Here is a 19,416-nt window from a genome sequence, read left to right on the forward strand (position 1 = left end):
TTATTAGGGAGGTATAAAATCTGAGTGTTACCGCAGCGTAACGTTCAGGTTATAAAACTCCCGTAGATACCTTTCAAATTGGAACCATTGCTCTGACGGAGCGTAACAGATCCTTGATGTTATATACAGCACAAGAGATAATAATAGCTAGCAATGGAGACTTGATTGAATAGTAAAAAAATTCGATATTTACAGAGGATCTACTAATAAACTACTTGTGAAAATACAGTAAATATATAGTACAATGAGATGATAAAACTTAGTTTCTAAAAGTGAGGCAGCCGTCCCAGTTGATTCTTCAGTGAACCCCTAACGAAATATCAAGACCTGAACTATAGTGTCATATTGTTTAGACTGTTGTTAGACTGACTATAAACAAAATCAGCAAGGAAAGTGCCTTTTTATTTTCTATATTCAAAGCTTACCCTGAGGACGGCGGAAAAAATTCCATATTGGACAAAAAATGCCATCATCAGTCAGTTAACAGCGCTAACCTATAATTCATACATTGTATTGTGTTTGCGTTGTAGATAACGACAAACAATGGCGGGACCCAAACGGCAAATGTGGTAAGTATCTATTGAAGAGAAAGTTCGGATAGACGCACATCTCTAGCACTCTAGGATGTATAGAGTCAGTATTTATAGATTGATTGTATGGCAGACATCTTGCGCTTAGCAGTTTGTGTTGATCTGCTAAAGAACTATCCGGACAGTTATAGACGCGACCGGATTTTCAATACAAATTGTTTCAACATGACCCATTCTACTTGCTCCCTTACGTTGGAATGAGCTGTGAAGACGCATTGTGAACTATATGCAAGGCAAAATACCGTGTATCAGCTCTTTAACGATGTATCTATACGACACGGATTTCAACCAAGTAGTTATTGGAAAGCTCTACTATCTGTAGGCCGCTCGATCATTCAAGAACAAGTAACCGCTTCGTTGAACGTAAAACGTGCATTTAGTATTTTTTCTAAATTTAGATAGGACAATTCGCATCTCTGTCAACTTACTGCATTCATCGAGCACGAAGATGTAAGAAAATTTAGTAGAAATAAATTAATGCCATATAGATTTTCAATTTCGCTTACCGTGTGTCGTTTGGCTAGCAAAAAAAAAGCTTATTTTTGTTCGACTTGAAGCATACTGATAACTATAGTTTATTGATTAACTTTATTGATGATCGACACACGTGTCTCACAGGCGCCCTTCGAATACTTATTAGCCATGGTCTACGTTCTAGCAGATTACTTTATTTAGCCCATATTTACTATGAACGATTTTTTACCTGTAATTTTCATTCATTAAAAGGAATAATACACATATTTCCTATTTTACGATTTTTTATATTTATTAATTATGCTATTAATTTAGAATCTTCCCCTTTAATAAGTTCCTTATAAGAAATTATTTTATTTATTTATTAAATTATGAAACGTTTTTTATATGCCTCTGTTTGGATGGTTTTATTTTATTTATCTATTTAGAATCACATATGGCAAACTTATTTTCCACGAAGCTATTATTATACAATGAAGAACGCGTTGACATTCATTAAATATTCTTTTAGTAATATTGCCAGGGCATTGCGTGGATTTCACTTTAAGCCTATTCGAACCTCGTATTGCGTTCTTCGATAACTGAGCGCTCACTCCAGTCTCCGATCCGTATAAAGATCACGAGGTTCTACCGAAAAAACTTTAAGACTATGCTGCATTTGCTTACATAGTCAGGGCTGGTGTGAGCACCAAGAGGATCCAAAATTGCACTATTTTTTTTTTTTAACTATCTCTAGTTAGGAACAAACATGTTGGCATGCTTTTCCTCAAAGTGTTTTTAATGTGTGTTCAGTCCTTAATTGCTACCCGAAAATGTTCATTACGTTTGTATTTACCACCCTTTCAGATATAGACAGGTGTACGTCGCCAGTGCACCGTTTACGCTTACGTCTTGATTACAGTAATAGTACTTTATCATTCGGTAAATTCGGGTTTCCCATATAGTTTTTCTGCCCATAGATAAAACTTGATGCTAGACTCGATCTTGAAATTTTAGATATTATATTAGTAGATATATGATTTTTTCAGCGTTCTATGGAATCGTGAGTTCGGTACATAGAAAAGCAATGTTGAAGATTGCGCAGATCTTTTATTCTAACATGGCAGTCGAGTATATTAGCAGGGCCAATATGACTGTCGCTGTGTTTTCGAGTCGTACATCCAGAGCCGGTCTCCGGAGCAAAAAAGAAAGAATCTGCAGATGTTGTGTTTAGTAGCTCTTTTGATCCACTTTCATTCGAGTAGATCTGGACCGCCTCAGACATCAAACACTAGAGGCGAAAATATAACTCCTCAAGACGATTTGTCACAACTTCGAAGCGAAGCTTTTTCTACTCGTTTAACTGCTGACCCTGCCGACGTGTTGCTCCTATACATACATATATATATATATAAAAGCAGCCAGCTTATCGGTTACGATGACGGCGGAAATCGGGATCCCCGCCAAATTCGAGCGGTCGGTCGAAGATTAACTGCATTACGCAACAAATATTAAAGTAGAACAATTGATTGTGCAGAGCTTCGATCCTTTTTTTCGACTGACAGTCGAAGGTTATAATGACCTCAAAAATTGGTAACCGGACGAACCAGATTTTCCTGTCACACTGTGTCACCATGCATCATAATAGGTAATCATCAAAATAAGCATTCTTTCCAAGAAACTAGCCATTTTCAGAGAGTGTCTAAAAATCTACGCCCTATACCTTTTTAAAGTATGCCTGTTGTGTGAGAATGTACAGGATCAACCGATGTTTTCCAACAAAGGCTTGTTTTTGTAGACTTTTATTTATTCATCTGCAAGGAACACAATGATAGCCTCATAAGAATTCCGCGTTAACTTCCACACGTGTATAGGGGGCCACTATCGAATCAATTTTCTTTGTTTGCGTAACGCAGTTGTTACGTATACGCATAGCGATTGAATGTCAAAGATATTTTCACGTCTCAGGATCAGTTACCTCGCTTCATCGTCCTATTGTGCGAGAATAGAAGAATGCATATAGCAAACCTTAGATTTAGCACGCCGGTGGTACGAACCCTCTCAGTCAGGATAAAACATTTGCTTTTACCCTGTTCCTATTTTCTTTCTATCGGTTAGGGACGAATAGACTGAAAGCAATCTTAGGCCTAGATTGAATTGAAAAAAAAGCTGTCCTCGAGTTGCGGTACACTGTCATAAGAGTGTTACAAGCTAGACATGCGAATCGTCAATAGCACGACTAGCTATATGTCAGAGTGGATTTTTGTGTTTGTTTTCTAACCAGACTTTTTTCATTCATATATTTACTTGATCGTTCACAGGAGAACGTGGAACCGGCAGGTATTTTGGCTGACAGTAGAGCACGTTTTAACAGCCATCTGCAGGCTTCATCGTTGCAGATGTCGCACGGCTCTGCAGCGACTCAGCTGTTCGCGTTCTACCTCAACTGCAATCAGGTGTGCGCGAAAAGAATCGACCGATTATCGCGCATTGGCTTCCCCAGTGCATTTCTAGTTTTTTGCATGATATATTGGCCATATTACCTACATGTGGCTAATTAATGAGTGGCCTGCCTTTCTGCTGTTAGATATACCTATAGAGAACTCGCAAGCTTATAAGTGAACGCACCCTGATACGCTACAGATAGCTAACCTTTTCCGGCATCTCCAGATCTGGGTTCGATACGAACTTTAATCGAAATATTTATATTTGATCCAGCGAATAGAAATAATATCCATCTAATCTGTCGCTTCTTGGTTCAGCCTTAGTGCCGATAGCACACTTGAGATGCGTAAATTTCTAGCCACTTGCTATCTGACGATAGTAGAACCGAAAATGTCAGGGAGAAATATAAAATGAAAAATATCGAATCAGGTACCGAACGATACCTAATGCCTGGAGATATTTTCTTTGTTTTTTTTTTTCTAAAGAGTTTCTTCAACTTGATCGTGAGTGAGCGTCTGCGTAAATTCTAGCCAAATATGATTGAAACTATAGTAATTTACAACCATACAAACTATACTGCTTTGCCAACCGATCAAAAAATTAAAAAAAAAAAAAAACAGTCTTTACGAGTCAGCTTTTCGTCAAAACCAATAGTCCTCAATTAAGAAAAATAATGAAAATCATAAGTGTAGGCAGCGTCAACTGAAGTCTTCGTAGCTTTACATACATATATGGCTGTACATGTATGGTCTTCTGTTATTTCTTATGGGAGACGTTCAGGATTGTCGAGTTTTCGCTTGGTGTAGATCCATACTATATATACATATATAGTCGCATAGCATAGAGTGGTCTTAAACAGTTATTATAACAAACCATAGGTATATACACATAACGCAAAATATATAAAAACAAGGATATACATACCGGAAAATTCATATGGCAGTTCACTCTGGAGCCGTGATTTTAGGACAGTCGATTGGATTTGCAGTTTTCGTTAATTGCAGTACATTTGGGACGCCCTTAATTTCTAGGACGATGTGTATGTATAGCACGGTATAGTTGGCTTCATACCGACAAGATTTATCGCTAAAAAAAATAGTAAGCCAAACTGAAAGGGAGTTAACTGCTAAATAAACATAGCTTTTAAAGTTAACGTCATTGTGACATGCAATCGCCAAATGTATATAAACAAAAACACGACAAAGTCTCCTGAGTTCACTCTGTACAAAAAAGCTATGAGTGTCCCTGTCTTCGTTGTACATAACGTCCTTGTATGACACATATGCATTCGCTTCTAGGTAATAACTAGCCGGCTAGCGCTCCCATTGATAATAGACGTGTGGAAGCAATTCCGCTTCGTGTAGACCTATATTCCAATTTTTGTTGTAAACTATTTATATTTTTCTACCATGTTGTAATAATAATCTAATGAGTTACTATCCTGCTCACGTAACTTCGACGCTTACTATTATACGTACGTTTACCTGTTTTCAATATTGTATATAGTGGTAAGTTTGGGCCTATTAATTGTGGATGAGCAAAGTTCGCTATCGAACTGCTTCTTACAAAGAAAAAGCGCTAGTTTGAATAGTTTAGAGTTGCTCTACGGATGAATAAAACACACCCATTTGACCAATCAATGGACGTCTCACAATATAAGTGGTCGATTCCAACGAGGCTGAATATGGTGAGTCGTACCATATAACTTTACTAACTTATGATATGTTACTTACCGTGGACAAACTTGGCGTCATTGGGTGGTTGGGCTTCACGACGAAATGTAGCACTCAGTAATGAAGTAAACTTATTATCGCAGGAATACCGTACCGCTAGGTAAGCAGACGAACAGGTGAGAGTTATTGTGGAGCTGTGTCTCGTGTCAACACTTTCTGCCAAAAAGCGCTGCTATTAACCGACATTAGAAAAAGCCGCTTCTGGCGATAGGGTTCGGGCAAATACGTATGAAAGAGATATGTTTTCTGTTGATCATCTGCAATATCGTCTCGATCATAGCTTAGTTAAAAAAACGTGTCCTAGTAAGGATCTTCCTATTGAGACCATTGGTTCAAGCTACATTACAATATTAATATGTTGAACCGAAAGAAAATTTCTTTCACAGAAGTGCGATACCGTCCATGTGCGCAAGTCTCGTCTCGTCTTTTCTATATAAACGACAGCAGAACAGAAGCACTTTTGTTTCGTCTTGTCAACGAGCTCTTTTCAAATAGTCAGTAAATGTCTCTCCTTTTTCTACTACGGTGTGAACTTGACTGAAATTTAGGTGCATTGCTAAAGGTCGTTTTGAAACTTTAGAGAAAAAGTTTAATTTACTATTTTCTATATATATTTTTCTATCTAATATATCTACATATTTTCTAAAGGTCACATACCGTAATATTTCCCCGAAATGTTTTATACTTTATTGCTTCTAGTTCGCAATTATCTAGGCATAGCTACTACATTTGCGTAACAGCGTCGCCGCTTTATCTTCTTCACAGCCATCTTTTTTCAACAATGTACGGATATCCTTTGCGAGACCAAAGTTCGTATCACACTAATGATGATAATAATAGTAATCTAGGTGTCGTAAAAAAATGTCAACGATTCCTGAGGGTTTAAACCTTGGCCGGTTTTTGATGTTCCAATGCAACACCGAACCAACCGCAAAGATCACAATCGATTCATGGTATCGTCAGAGAGCTGACATATTACCATCCTCACGCTAACGTAGGTGCATAACCGTGCTGCGTGGGCCTTGTACGTATAATGTTTAACTAAAAGCATGATAAAGACCGAGGAACGGTCAGCACGAACCGCCACACCGCGTCAACGACTACTTTTGTCGCCTACAAGAGATATTTCGTCACCTTCAACGACCAGAGGATATTAAACAAGGAAAAAATGCATACGTATACATAGGAAATACAAATAGGCGAAACACGTAGAAGCCGGTTTAGCAATGCGTTTGCGTGTAATTTTGCCGGAAATGTTTTTCGCAGGTAAACGCTATCGTTGCGTTTAACGTCATACACACACATATATGTACCATAAGTACGCATAACTAGTTTATGTACTTAGGACTGTTGGCGCCACAGGTGAACGATAATAAGAAATATCTTCATTTGGATTATCATTATTTCTGTTCATAGAACATATATATTTCTTGGAATGAATATGCTGTGGCAGGCAGTGCGTCAAAATTACCTATGTTTTACAGTATAGCTACACATTAGCTTAAATCAAGGTTGTTCGTACATATGTGTGTAGGTAGATACACACGCATGACAAATAAGAAACATTCCATCAGGTATATAGATTTATTACTATCAATCAATATTGGATTTCCTTTATTACGATTAAAGTTATTAGAAAAATATTTAAATAGCCTTTAAAATCGCGCTTCGGGATAAAGCCATTTTCATCTTGTTGCGGCTCACCTTCTGTAGAAGTTTGTTAATAAACATACATAATATTACTATCTACCAGTCGCTGTTTTCAATTATACTGTAAAATGTACTCAAGTTCACATCGCAATTATTTGAGTACTTATTACTATTGTTGTTACTATTATAACTATTATCAACCTTCGTCAGTTTTTCATCCCAAGTTCTAGGGTTCATTCTGAGGGCTTCCGTTGCTGAAAGCTCGAAGCGGCGTCATAGGTTCTCAACCAACAGTTGCAGGTCGGTTAGGATATAAGCAAGGCCGTTTCGGGTGATCATGTCCAATCGGAGCTATTTTGAAGTCGAAGGAGCCAAGAGCAGTCGAAACAGGCAAGTGATGAAGCGATTCAACTAACTGTGCGGCTAACACAGATGCCTTCCTGCGTCTTTCGGTGATGTACGTGGTGAAACTTCTGCCGTTCGAAGCGACCAGCAACCCCAAGATTGGAAACCGGTCTACATAGACTAGAGGCGATCTGTTCGGAGTAGTATAAACTATATTCCGAACCAAAGCCTAAGATTCTGATGATCCAGCGTTTAGTGGGTGAGAGTTGCACAGTACCAGCCAGACAACACATCTGTGAAGTCTGGTCTGCATGCATTTGCCCTCGAAAAAAAAGAGGCGATCTGTCCAAAAACAAGAGATCAGTGACTGCTGTCCCGCCTCCCCTTCTAAATTTTGTCGCCTCTGTCTTGGTCAGGTTTACGGTTAGTCCTAAGCCTGTGATCGCCACGTGAGTTCGAACAAAGGCGTGCTGTATTTGGAAGTTGTTCGACCTGAGAGCGTTTTCATGGAGAACGACTTCAACTGATTTACTCGGTCCTCTTATTTAATCAGAGAGGCTCTTCCCCAAGATGGAGAATAAGAGTGAACTTATACTGTTTCCCTAAGTTGTATGGGTGCCTAAGAAGGTTCAGCGTATATTTAATATTACTCTTAGCTGTAAAAACAAATTCAAGTTTGTATCTTCCTTCTTTACAACACTATTGCCCATCCATAAAAAAGCTGAGATTAGCTCCGTCAAATTGACCTGGTATTCCACCTCATACGCAAGACTTTTCGTGCTTCTCAATAGCTGACTTCTTCAAAGATTGCTTTAGACTGAAATACTGGTATTCGTCCACAAACTCCGCAGTTTATATTAGATTGGCCTGCTTATAAGGCTCATCGCTTCTCAGAGTTCAAACTGAGAAAATACGTTTCAGCTAGCGAAGCTGATTAGAGTAGAAATGTAGATTTCTGAAGAAAGCGGATTAGATAGATAAATAGATAGACTTCCGTTCGACGCGGTCGACGTTCCAAGAATTGCGGGTGTATCGACTTGTATAATTAAACTGGGCTGAATTCAACTCTGATTTTAATGAGAGTCTACCTTTCAATATACTTATGCTGGCTTGTTATTATTATATTTTATCCCCAGGTTAATATTGAAGAGGATAAAGAAAAGAATGGCGCATTATCAACGTTTACGGACAAAGGTCCCTCCTACAGAGTCCTCTTCATTACCTTTGGGTAAAGGGAGCGCTACAGAAATACAGTTACTTCGACAACTTCACGAAACACTGAAGGATGCTGATTGCACGAAAATTTCCAAATCAGACTATGCATGAACGACGGAGACTATATATATGTAGATGAGTAAATTGATCTTTCGCTATATATGTGATACAGTCTGCATAGTAAACATCACTATTTATTCACACAAATTATGTAGTACGTATTGAATTGGTTTTGATTCAGCACAAAATACTTCGACGAACGATACTACGCTTCGATTGTACCGAAAAAAATTGCGAAACAATTAGAAAGTTAGTGATAGTTTCATTAAGTAAATTTTCTTGTATATTGAATACGTTTCACAAGGAAGTTACAAGCAATTTTTGTCAAGTTATTAAGAAGGTGTGAATGCACCTCATCAATATGAGCGCTGCAGGGATATCGTAACTACCTGCATTTCTGTACCGATAAACGCCACTTCGGTCTTTTGGTCCCTGCTTGTCTGATAACAGAAGTTGCTGAAGTATAAAAGGTTTGTTTTTATTTATCAACGGGTGCGATACAAAATGGCCGAATCGTGACGCTCGAAAACGATGAGACAAAGATGCAGACAAACGATGTGAAACGTTTGTTTTTTTTTTGTTGTCATTTAAGAGTTACTACTAAATTAAATAGCTCATTATAGTTTTATTGTTTGATTTAATAGTAACTGAAAATGTTTTAAGGTTAACGAAATATAAATTAAAATGTGTTATCTTTTGAGTTTAAAGTTTATGCGCAAGTTCGCTTATGATGAGAGGATACTTGTGTAGCGGACGCCAGAATCTTCGAATATATTCACCAGGGACAATAGAACGCAGGCAGAAATCCTAAGAAGCGCCTTAACGAGACACACCCGACGATACACGAAATTCGGCAAAACAGGCCATCTACTATCTCAGAAGAGCTTCCTTAGAATCTGGCAGCCCCTGCAGAAGCTGCAGTAAAAAACAAGCAAACGGCTAGACGCAATTCCGTCTATCGTAGTGAAAAACTTTGAGCTGTTGACGTGTACCGAGCTCTCATGGGCTTTCGGTAAAGGATATGCACCAGAAATTTAGGACGGCTTTGTCCATAAAAAAGCTCAACGGCAGCCTTCTACAATAACCGCCCGGTACCATTAATCTCTGTAGCGCGTAAAGTCCTGAAAAATATGGCTCAAACTATATACGAAAATGCCAATGCACGAGGAACCGTATTGGATGTGTAGTTTGCCTATAGGCCTGAATACTATTCAATATTCCAACTATTGAATATTGAATTCCATTGGATGATCAAGCATAACAGGTTTCAGTGCTGCGACGCTAAATGCTTCAACTTTAAATCCGTATTTAAACGTGTCCCACGCTGGAAGCTGCTGGCTCTTCTTCCGCAACTTAGACATTTTCAGCTAGCTTGGCTTGAAGCTATTCTTAGCAGGAGAACTTATGGCGTTCATGTGAAAGGTCAATATTCTAAGAATGCTAGTGTAACACCTATATGTCCGGAAGGTACAAGTACAGATTGTCTACCTTTTTCAAGTCTTAAAAACACGCAATGTGTGTCGCGATTCACACGACGCAGCGTTTCAATTGGACTCTAAGGACTTTTCGGCAAGAGATTCTAATTTATGCACCAAACGGTTGTCGCATATAGATATTTTGAACCAATAGTGACTCGCGCAGTGCCGGTGTGGAGTCCAAGATACGCAAAAGATCCTGATTACAGTTGCAATAAAAGAAACAAAACGATACTTTAACGATCTTTTCCCATCGGGTCTTTCACGTACGCTTAGAGAATGGGTGTTTACATCTCGTCTTGTAAAAGTGTAGCAAACCTTTTCGATAAAACGCGAACAAACATAATATATAGTAACGGTCTATTGCGAACACGGCAATTGCTTTATATCCGGACTATCCTCTAGAGTCATATTATATTTTTCAATGCATATTGGGATTCATATTATCTTATGATCGAAACCCTCTATGCTTCGATTTCTAGGTCCGATATCGCCCTAAACGTATAACCCTAAAAGGTATTAAAGGTTTTTTTTAGACGCTTTCGATTATTCCTACTTTTTTTAAACAATTCCTCAAAATCATCTCTTTATTATATTATCAGCGGCTTTCCTTTACTAGTAGTAGGTTTAGCTGGAACGGTTCTCGCCGAACTTATCGGGGGTTTCTTGAACAGACCCTATGAAACGGTATGCTAACCTTATATCGTGGTAACTATTTGCCATCGGCTATTATCGTTAAGAAAGGCCTAAAAATGGCGTCAAATTGGCTTTGTTAAGAAAAGTTACTAAGCAACTTCTGCTATCAAGTGAGGGGTTGATAGGTTGGCATACAAAAAATTCCGCCGCTTTTAAACACGACGTTCTATTGTACTGAGCGAAACTGTCGTAATGAGACAAGTGCTTACGGTTTTATTCAGCTAGAAAAAGAATATCTCTTCGGTGAAACAACATTCAGTCCTAAGCATTGTTGGAAGCTGCATCGATACGAACCATGCGCTCCTAAAGCTTTGCATATTACCGGGTTATAGTTGATTTCTTTCAAATAGGCTAGCTCGCGGCACAGATCTGAATTTTGTTTAAGATGCATTCAAGTCACTATTAGCAACTTTATTAGTTTCTGGAAGTTGTAAAAAGGAATTCACCAAGTTCGCGCATTCAGTGGAAATCAGATGCCAGTCTGTATAAAATCTAACATAGGTATGCGAAATCAGCCTGATTTGATATCCAATAACCTTGCCGTCTGTCCGCTAGCTGGCGGGTTATGCTTGTATCCTCTAGTTTTTTCGGATACGCCGGTAGACTTTGCACGTTACGAAGTTAGGATTACTGCCAGCTGTGAGCAATAAAAATTCAAAATGGCGAAATAAAAAGCTGTAAATTCGCTAAACGTAGACGAAGTAATAAAGATATATTATGAGTAGTTTTGGTCTCTATTGAGCTGCTAGTCGATAAGTACCTTATCGAACGGATTGATAAAGCGTATGCATCTGCAAAATTGTGCTAATTTTAAGCAAAATACGAAATTATAAGTGTATAGAGGCTACAAAATATTACATATGCTCCAATCTGACCGTCACAGTTTAATCAGACGCAGAAAAATTCAAATTAACAGCTCCACATATTTCAACTTCCAATAACAAAGTCCCTTATCTCGTTTTACAAAATCTATGCAAATGATGGAGGATGTAAAAACGGATGATGGCCCTGTCTCTAACCTCTATCAATGCTGCTGAAGCATCTATCCTTATTTAATGGTTATTTGGAATTCACTTAGCGACTCTTACGTTACGGTAATGTGATTCCTTCTATATATCGAACTGCGTATAGATATCTATGATGGTTTCTTAGCGATGTAGTTTTTTTCCATCTACTGGGTCCTTGGCGTCCCAATTTTAACCCGCATCATCGAACTGGCATCAAATTTCCTTTGGTCCAAAAGAAAGGTCTTTAGCATATTTGGGACTGTAGCTAGGTAGAAACGGATATAAAAACAAGGCAAGTGGGTAACGATTTAGCCGACACGTCAAAAGTTTCGTTAAAAACCCACAATTCTATAAAAGAGCAAATCGGCCTCGTCGCTGGCTTCGAGATCAGCGTGTGGTGAGGAGACTGCTAATTGCTGTTCTTAAGCCCTTGTTATTATGATTAATTACTAATGGCCGGTGGTCGCTGTGCCAGCGGGTGAAGCTTCCGAAAATGTTAAACCCGCAAACAAGATATAGAGACGAGCCAACGAGGTCTGAGGGTTTAGCAAAGGCTTTTAGCCACCGGTTTCGTTGCCCAACTGATTTTCAGGCAGTCCAGCAGTAATTGAAACCTTCGTTAACATGCGTGTGCTTTTCGACATCCCTTCGACCCACTTTTTGCTTTTAAGGGGTGAGGGATTACGATTAAGAGTCTAACAATATGGATCCTGTAAAACCAACCGTTTTGGTTAAGTGCGTTTCATACGAAAAGATCCGTTTAACGTAAATCGATTTCGTTGAATTCGTAGAACGCTGGCAATAAGCATATATTCGTCCTTTGAGAACTTCAACGGCACTGTTTGAATGCCACACGTAAGAATAACATTAGCTTCTTACTGCATTTATTGTAATACTGCTGCACAAATCGTGTCGTGTCCTAACGAATATATTAAAGTACTGTATAATTCCACAGTTTTCGGTAACAAAGAGAAGGACCGCTATGTCCGATAATCTGTAGCTTCGAATTTATTTCTAAATTCTTCCTATCTCGACACTAAAAACTGAATTAGGTGACCGGAAACGCGAGTGTATATACATATATAATTGCAATTACAAAACGCGCAACCACGCACTGCCAGATAAGCCCCTAGATTTATTACAGGAGATATTTACTCTGTACCGAAAAAGCAACTTTACTGTAGATCCCTGTAAAAATGTTAAAATCCAAATCAATCCACGAATTCATTTCAGAACGGTGATCAGGCGCGAATAGAAAATAGTATTAGCTCAATATAGTTAGTATTAAGTTAGCTGTACGGTATATCTAAAAAGTAACAGACTAAAAAAGAGATTATTATAGTAGTCGACCTGGTCGTAGGGCCGAATAGGTAGCAGGTTCGAGCTCACTATCTTGGTCTTTTTGGATCTTTATGTTGCTCGCCCTGCCCTATGGTGCAAGAAACTTTTGTCTGTACTCGTAGTTGCACTAAACAAAAACACAAATCATCTATACTACGTAGACACATTAACATATCCTGCTACGTGCCACCGATTTAATGTTAACGTCTATCCGACGGAGAACTCCTCAAGGCTTCCAAGGAAAGTATATCTTTCGAGGGAACGCGACAGATTGATGCCGAACAAAAGCTCTGATCCTACTTAATGGATGGGCGCTCTTTTATCAAGTGGATCATAGGTTGTACCATGCTAGCGCAGAGGCAATACGAGTCATTGCACGACACTTTGGACACAGACTTAATATTTCAAATAAACTTGTTGACCCGAAGGCTGGCCGTTCTAACAGGAATACAGCTGCGCTCCTAAGTTCAGATCTCGACGCAATTTGCATTCCAGGACACGTGTATTTTCTTTCACGTGTGAGATTTTCTAGCGGCAATTGCCGGCTTTATTAGATCGTAAAGAATAAAGCCTACCCCTAATCCACGAGCGAAATCTCTCATACCAAAAAAATGATTCAGGATTCCAGGCATACGTTCCAGGAAATCCATTCCCGTGAGCTTTCGCAATGGCGCTGTTTATTGCACCGAACGCTATCACCGCATCAAGGAATATTACAGAGGAATACCTGCCATTATACTCGACTTATCCTAATGAAAATTTAGGTAGACGGAAGTGGTTTCGGCATTCGCTCGCCTCTCTGAAAAGCAAATCAGAAAACCTTTTAGTAATCCTATGCTCTTTACGAAATCTTCTGCTTCCTTCAATTATAGGATTCCCATTATTTTGGTAACCACGGAGATAGTGCAGACTGACAAAACAACCATGGGCCTTTCGTATAAAACCGTGCTACTATAGCTCAACAAGACAGGGGGTCAAGTAAGTCGTATACTCGTTTACTGAGCCAATTAAGCTGTCAGGCATTCAGACAGAAGTGTCTCTAACACACGTTTATCTTTACTGAAGGATGTAATTTGTGAGGCTGACAATAGTCAACGTCACAGCCAAAACTGACCTTTACACAACCCCGTATGGAGACAAGAAACTTACAAATGACACCTTTTACACCCTTACCTTAGGTTTCTCACTGTTGCGTACTTGCGTGAATTTCTTCTTAGGACATTCATAGTATTCGTAGTGGGCATTGTTTCCATTTGAACAACTTACTTCATTTCAAAGTATTTCTTCGGATTCAGAATGCGGTGCTCATATCTGCTTTTCATGCAATGAAAGAAGAGTTTAAATAAGAAGCCTATTTTTGGTTCCTACTACATGGCACATTGCAAGCACCTTCAAAATATTTTTTCCTTGGAATTTTCCACAGTCAGAAATGCTCGTACACGATTTACGTGGAGTATATGATCGAAAAATTCGAGTTTGCATAAGCGAGGTTGAAGTGAGCTTTGGACTAAACATGGAAAACTTTTACAGACGTTGTTGTTTCCGTGGATTAATTCTAATCGCGTCATGATGCATTTACGTAGGAAAACGCCTACTTAATATATCGTGAGCGGCTACCGTCGAACGAGCTGCAGAATGGATGACATCTTCTCCAGGTAGAGAATTCCTGAACAACAATATTCTCTAGAAATGCAAAATTGAGGGATCTAGCGATTAATTCACAGCCAAAAGGCGGATTTAATCACTGCAGTTGCCTGAATGGAGTAATCTAATTTCTGTACAATACGATCAAGTAGAGGCCCTTTCAAGCTCCTTTATTTAACGCACCAACCTAGATCCTTAAAGACGCATAAATGATTTTACAAAGTATTTACTTAAGCCAAGTCCGAGATCCTGATATTGGAAGAATTATGTTAAAGATTTTTTAGACAAGAATAAAGATTTACATTGTGATAAAAGCCAAATTCTTAGGAATGCGCTTAAAAGCAATGAGATTCAAGTGTGCTTTGTATAATTACTGAAGACAATCTGACGGCATATTGAAGAATCGTAGTTCAATGCCGCGATCCTTTAATTCAAACAATTAATTTGACGAGAACTTATATAGACGTGCAACTAGGACAATAAGCTAATATCCGATTTTTTTTTTTCTTCAAAAAGTATGTCAAAAGATAGTTTTTAGTAAAACAACGACGCCCTGTATTTCGGCCACAGAAAATTACGTATAACGTTTTTAGCAAACATATGGAATCAATACACAGGTTCCCATTTGTACTACTTTGTTTGACCCCATATTGTAGCTAGGTTTCATATAACGATGTTTCCTACCGAAGTGTCAAGCTTCTACGACCGCTCTCAGTCTCTCCATTGCTGCTTTATTGTTCTTCTTCACTTACTTCAAAAGCAACGCTCTCAAAGTACAAAGCTCAAAAAAATTGAATGTCAATAAATCAGTGAAGGATTCAGCCTTAGTTGTTTTTTCTGGACAACAGGGACAATCGCAATGTTGGCCATTAAGGTCATACCTAATACAGCTGCTGCTTCCCGACCGTGCTCTCCTGTACCGAAAGAATAGAGCGCTTTCGGCAGACTGAATCCACCACGCATTCCTTTACCCATGGCGAATTTAGGCGGTGCCCTAAAGGCCGTCGGTACTACCCGCTGCACGAATGGGGGTCCGAGAGTGGTGTATGTACCGGCGCCACGTACAATAACATCGTCGTCTACGAGTCTGACCTACTTTACCCCGGCTCACTTTTCACAGGGGAGCCAGCTCGCAACATTCTCGCAGGTTGAACAACTAGCTTTGCTCACAACACAACTAGCTACTATTGAATAGAAACAGTGACGATTATCCGGTGACTACTAATGCTAAACGTCCACAGCCAGTAGGCGAATAGGGGGTTTATGACAAGCCAGTGTAACCTGTTTCGTTTGCCGGCTACTGGACCCGATCTGGCAAACCTTCAGCAGTAGACAGGAGACATAAAACGTAAATCGTCGAAAGATTGTTTCGTCTATGATTTTGTGAGAAAAAGAAACGGCAGAGGTGAAGGTGGTATCGAAAGAGCACTTGGAGGGGGCGTATAAGTGCGCTTGAGGGGACGGAGATTGGTCCAATCGCTAAGTACCTAGAGGGCACTCGTGTATTTCATTGCGGGACCAAGAAGAGGAGCCTTTAGTGGTCGCTACCAATGGTCTCTTGTGCTGAGCTTGATGTGCGTTGTCAGACTGTTCAGATGCTCCCTACGTGGTACACCCTTATTTCCGCACCATCACAGGAAGGTGGTGCCGCGGCTGACACGTCGACAGAGAGAAACAGCTAAGACTGGGTTGGCATTTCAACGACGAATGGCTTCAGACGGTACTGGTAGGAGCTCGGTTTCGCAGGCCCCCGGTCAACCGACCTTGAGTGGATTTGTCAGCAACGGGGCATGTTGAAACCATAGGATATGAGGGAAGGACGGATAAAGTGACCGTTTTTACCTTGTCACTACCACGCCGATCACCCAACTTGGTTTTTGACAAATGGCCTCTGAGGCATAAGCGAATAGAAATGGCAAGAGGAAGACCAGTAGCAGCAGAAGACAATAACAACAATGGTGGCGACAGCTTTGTTTAAGCAATAGGCCCTCTGTGAGTGACCTTGCATGGACTTCCTCGGCAAGACCGCAGCCACATACAGCGTAAATATACAACGGAAAGCGCGCACTGTGCGTTAAAACGAAGATGAAAACGGCTAGAACTTTATTTTTTTATGAGCGTTCTAAAATAATCAAAATTCGCTCAGTATTAATTTCAGCAAGAGGGCTGCCACCACTATTTAACCACGCAACCGTGTTTTTCTCAGATCTATGCATAGACTCGCCTCGTTTGAAGAAGTATTACAATGATCTTTTAGCTGCGTCTATTATCTTAGGGAGCATTCAGACTTATACCATTAGATTACTATATGGTACTACCGTATGTATTTCATTACTTTTTCGTACTTTTAGATATCCATCATTTTTACCTGAACAAGTTTTCGAAACACAGTTTTTTAAGTATTGCGTCAAGGACTTGCTTTCATTAGGAGTTTAGGACTCATTTCAGATTTTTCCAATAGACCTATGGAACGGCATAGAAGCCATGCAAAGAGCTATTAGCCTGGATAAAAGATTTTTACTTTTCCATAATTTTATACTTCCCTAGTGACTTGTTTTAAAAATAGTTCCTTTAACGCTAAGATTTGAACCATTATAGCAGCATGTTAGTTATGATTAGCATGACAACGTACTCACAGAGATGCATGATGGCTATTTAAATCTTATCGCCTCTTATACCATATATTAGGACGGTGCAAGGTGAATTATATCCCTTAAAAGCTTTCTCACAAGGGCCGCAGTCATCCAACCATTTGCTTGTCCCAGTCTTCTTGACTAAGAGAATCCTAAACTTAATATGCTTGGAAAAGAGCAATCAGATATTTTTACTACACTCGTAATAGCAGATTCTCAATGTAGTCGAAGAAATGGTAGTAAGATAAAGCAGGTAGATAAGGACTTGCGCGCGAATCGCACCGACGCACCCAGTCGCTACAATAAGGAACCTGCGTTATTACGACTAAGGATTGCGTTTCCGGGAGTGTTAGCTGTGCTGATCCAATGCGCCTTACGCTTTGTGTGTTTGCTAAAAGGATACGATGGTTTTTTCAAAATGTGGCGCCATTCAAACAAATTCAGACAACTGATTATTAATCATTTCACATCAGCAGCGGAAATTATGCTCTTATCTGCCCATTATCATAGTGCAGCGTTGTACGTCCGTTTACTCAGGGTATAAGTTATACAAGCAGCGCGCTCTAGCATCTCGTTATCACTATCCCCTGTTAAAATATGGTCGCATCTGTTTCCCACGTTTAGCTCACTCTGAACATGATTTTTCACCCCATAGACTTCCGCAAAGCTACAACGCGCCTTCTTAGCAGGTATCTCGAAAATTATGGCTCATACGACGCGTACGAAGTGCCGTCGCGATAATTGGCGGAAGTGGCTGATCTAAACTCCACAAAATCAGAGTCGTAGCTAAGCGTTTGACATTTTGCGGGACGATAGAAAAATAAAAGCTCGGACTCAACGCGTTACTTTCAAGCTCGGTAATTACGATTTCATATAATGATAGGCAAACCGTATAGGTTAGTTGATGTGCATATGCCTATCTAATACCTAGAAGATAATGTGCCTGTGAGAAATCATTTGGTGTTTTGGTTTTCCAATGGTGCTGTTGCACTTTGGCGCAGCTCGGGATTTAGGTGGCTAATAAGTGATAATACTTCGCATAGTGCTTCAAAATGGATCAGTCATTGACACATACTGTGCAAACTGACTTAGTGCATGGACCAACCAATTCTTACTGGGTCAATGTGTTCTAGAACATGTGAGAAATGGGCCGATTAAACCTGCAGCAGTCTCACAGGCTGATCACTGATTTCAGCAGCAAATCGGTACCGTCTTAACTCGTAGCCATTCACGCACGTTCATCAACAGTTTATACGTTACGAACGTAGGTAGTCTGGATCCGAATCTCACATGAACAGCTGAAAGATTACCTGGGCTGGGGATGGTCGGATGATGGACGAGCTGCTCGCTTGATAACGTAAGCACGGAAGCGATGGCCGACGCACGCGTTGATGTGTGCTTTGCGAGAGACGCATCCGTTGTAGCGCCCAAGAGTTTAAACGTCGACGGACCGAGAAATAGTAGTGAAATTGCTGTTATATAGAATAGCTCTGTGCGACGGCACTCAATCGAAATCCATAATACATCAGAAGGTACCGTTATGACAGCCCGCACAATTGTCTGGATGCTAAAACCGTAAGAGGATAACTTAATGTTAGCATAAAAAGGTACCAATCTCGCGCAACCTTTTCGAGGCTTCACAAGACCGAAACTAACTTCATAATTGACAAAAAAGATCGAGTCAAGCAAAGCAGAAATTCACAGGATAATTCTTAAGATGCTTGAGGTTGTAAGCACCGCTGCTTCACGGAAACCTAATGCATCTGCGCCCATTGTGCTTTATAAGGTCTTCCGTGAGTACGAATTCAGCATGTGACCGAGTGCGAACGTACACTATTATTGTGTTTGTCTAGATCTTAAAGATAGTTGACAGGTCAATAACTGTTAACTCTGGCCAGCAAGCTGGAAACGGCCCAGTTCCACGTAAAGGTAACTTTTAGGCGTTCATTACTGAGGTTAACATCGCTGTTTTGGATGACGCGATCTTTTAGACACTATCGTTCTTGTAGAAACTATTTAGAATAGAAGAACGATTGGTACAGGCAAAACCACCTAATGTAATGCGTCCGTCTGTGCATCTCCCGCTCAGGTGTTTTTAGTACCCAGTAATCATAATGTCCATGTGGAGG

The 19,416-nt window shown here is 39.8% G+C and overlaps 1 protein-coding gene across 11 annotated transcripts in view; it reads left to right on the top strand.

Moving 5' to 3' along the window:
* Positions 1–10,144, top strand: part of LOC111255352 (glycine receptor subunit alpha-2-like) — a 108,234-nt gene extending 98,090 nt beyond the window's left edge. For 9 of the 11 annotated variants that reach the window (XM_022817238.2, XM_022817243.2, XM_022817240.2 and 6 more), the window contains 2 exons: positions 531–569; positions 3,365–6,970. In XM_022817238.2, coding sequence (XP_022672973.1) covers positions 531–569; positions 3,365–3,604 — 279 coding nt within the window. In that variant the 3' untranslated portion in view covers positions 3,605–6,970. Of the gene's footprint in view, positions 1–530; positions 571–3,364; positions 6,971–8,352 lie in introns of those variants that run through there. The other 2 variants (XM_022817239.2, XR_015327031.1) reach the window with 2 other exon arrangements.
* Positions 10,145–19,416: the final 9,272 nt, after the last annotated feature.

The sequence above is a fragment of the Varroa destructor genome, unplaced genomic scaffold, assembly GCF_002443255.2.
Source record: "Varroa destructor unplaced genomic scaffold, Vdes_3.0 BEIS01000001.1, whole genome shotgun sequence".
NCBI lineage: Eukaryota > Metazoa > Arthropoda > Arachnida > Mesostigmata > Varroidae > Varroa > Varroa destructor.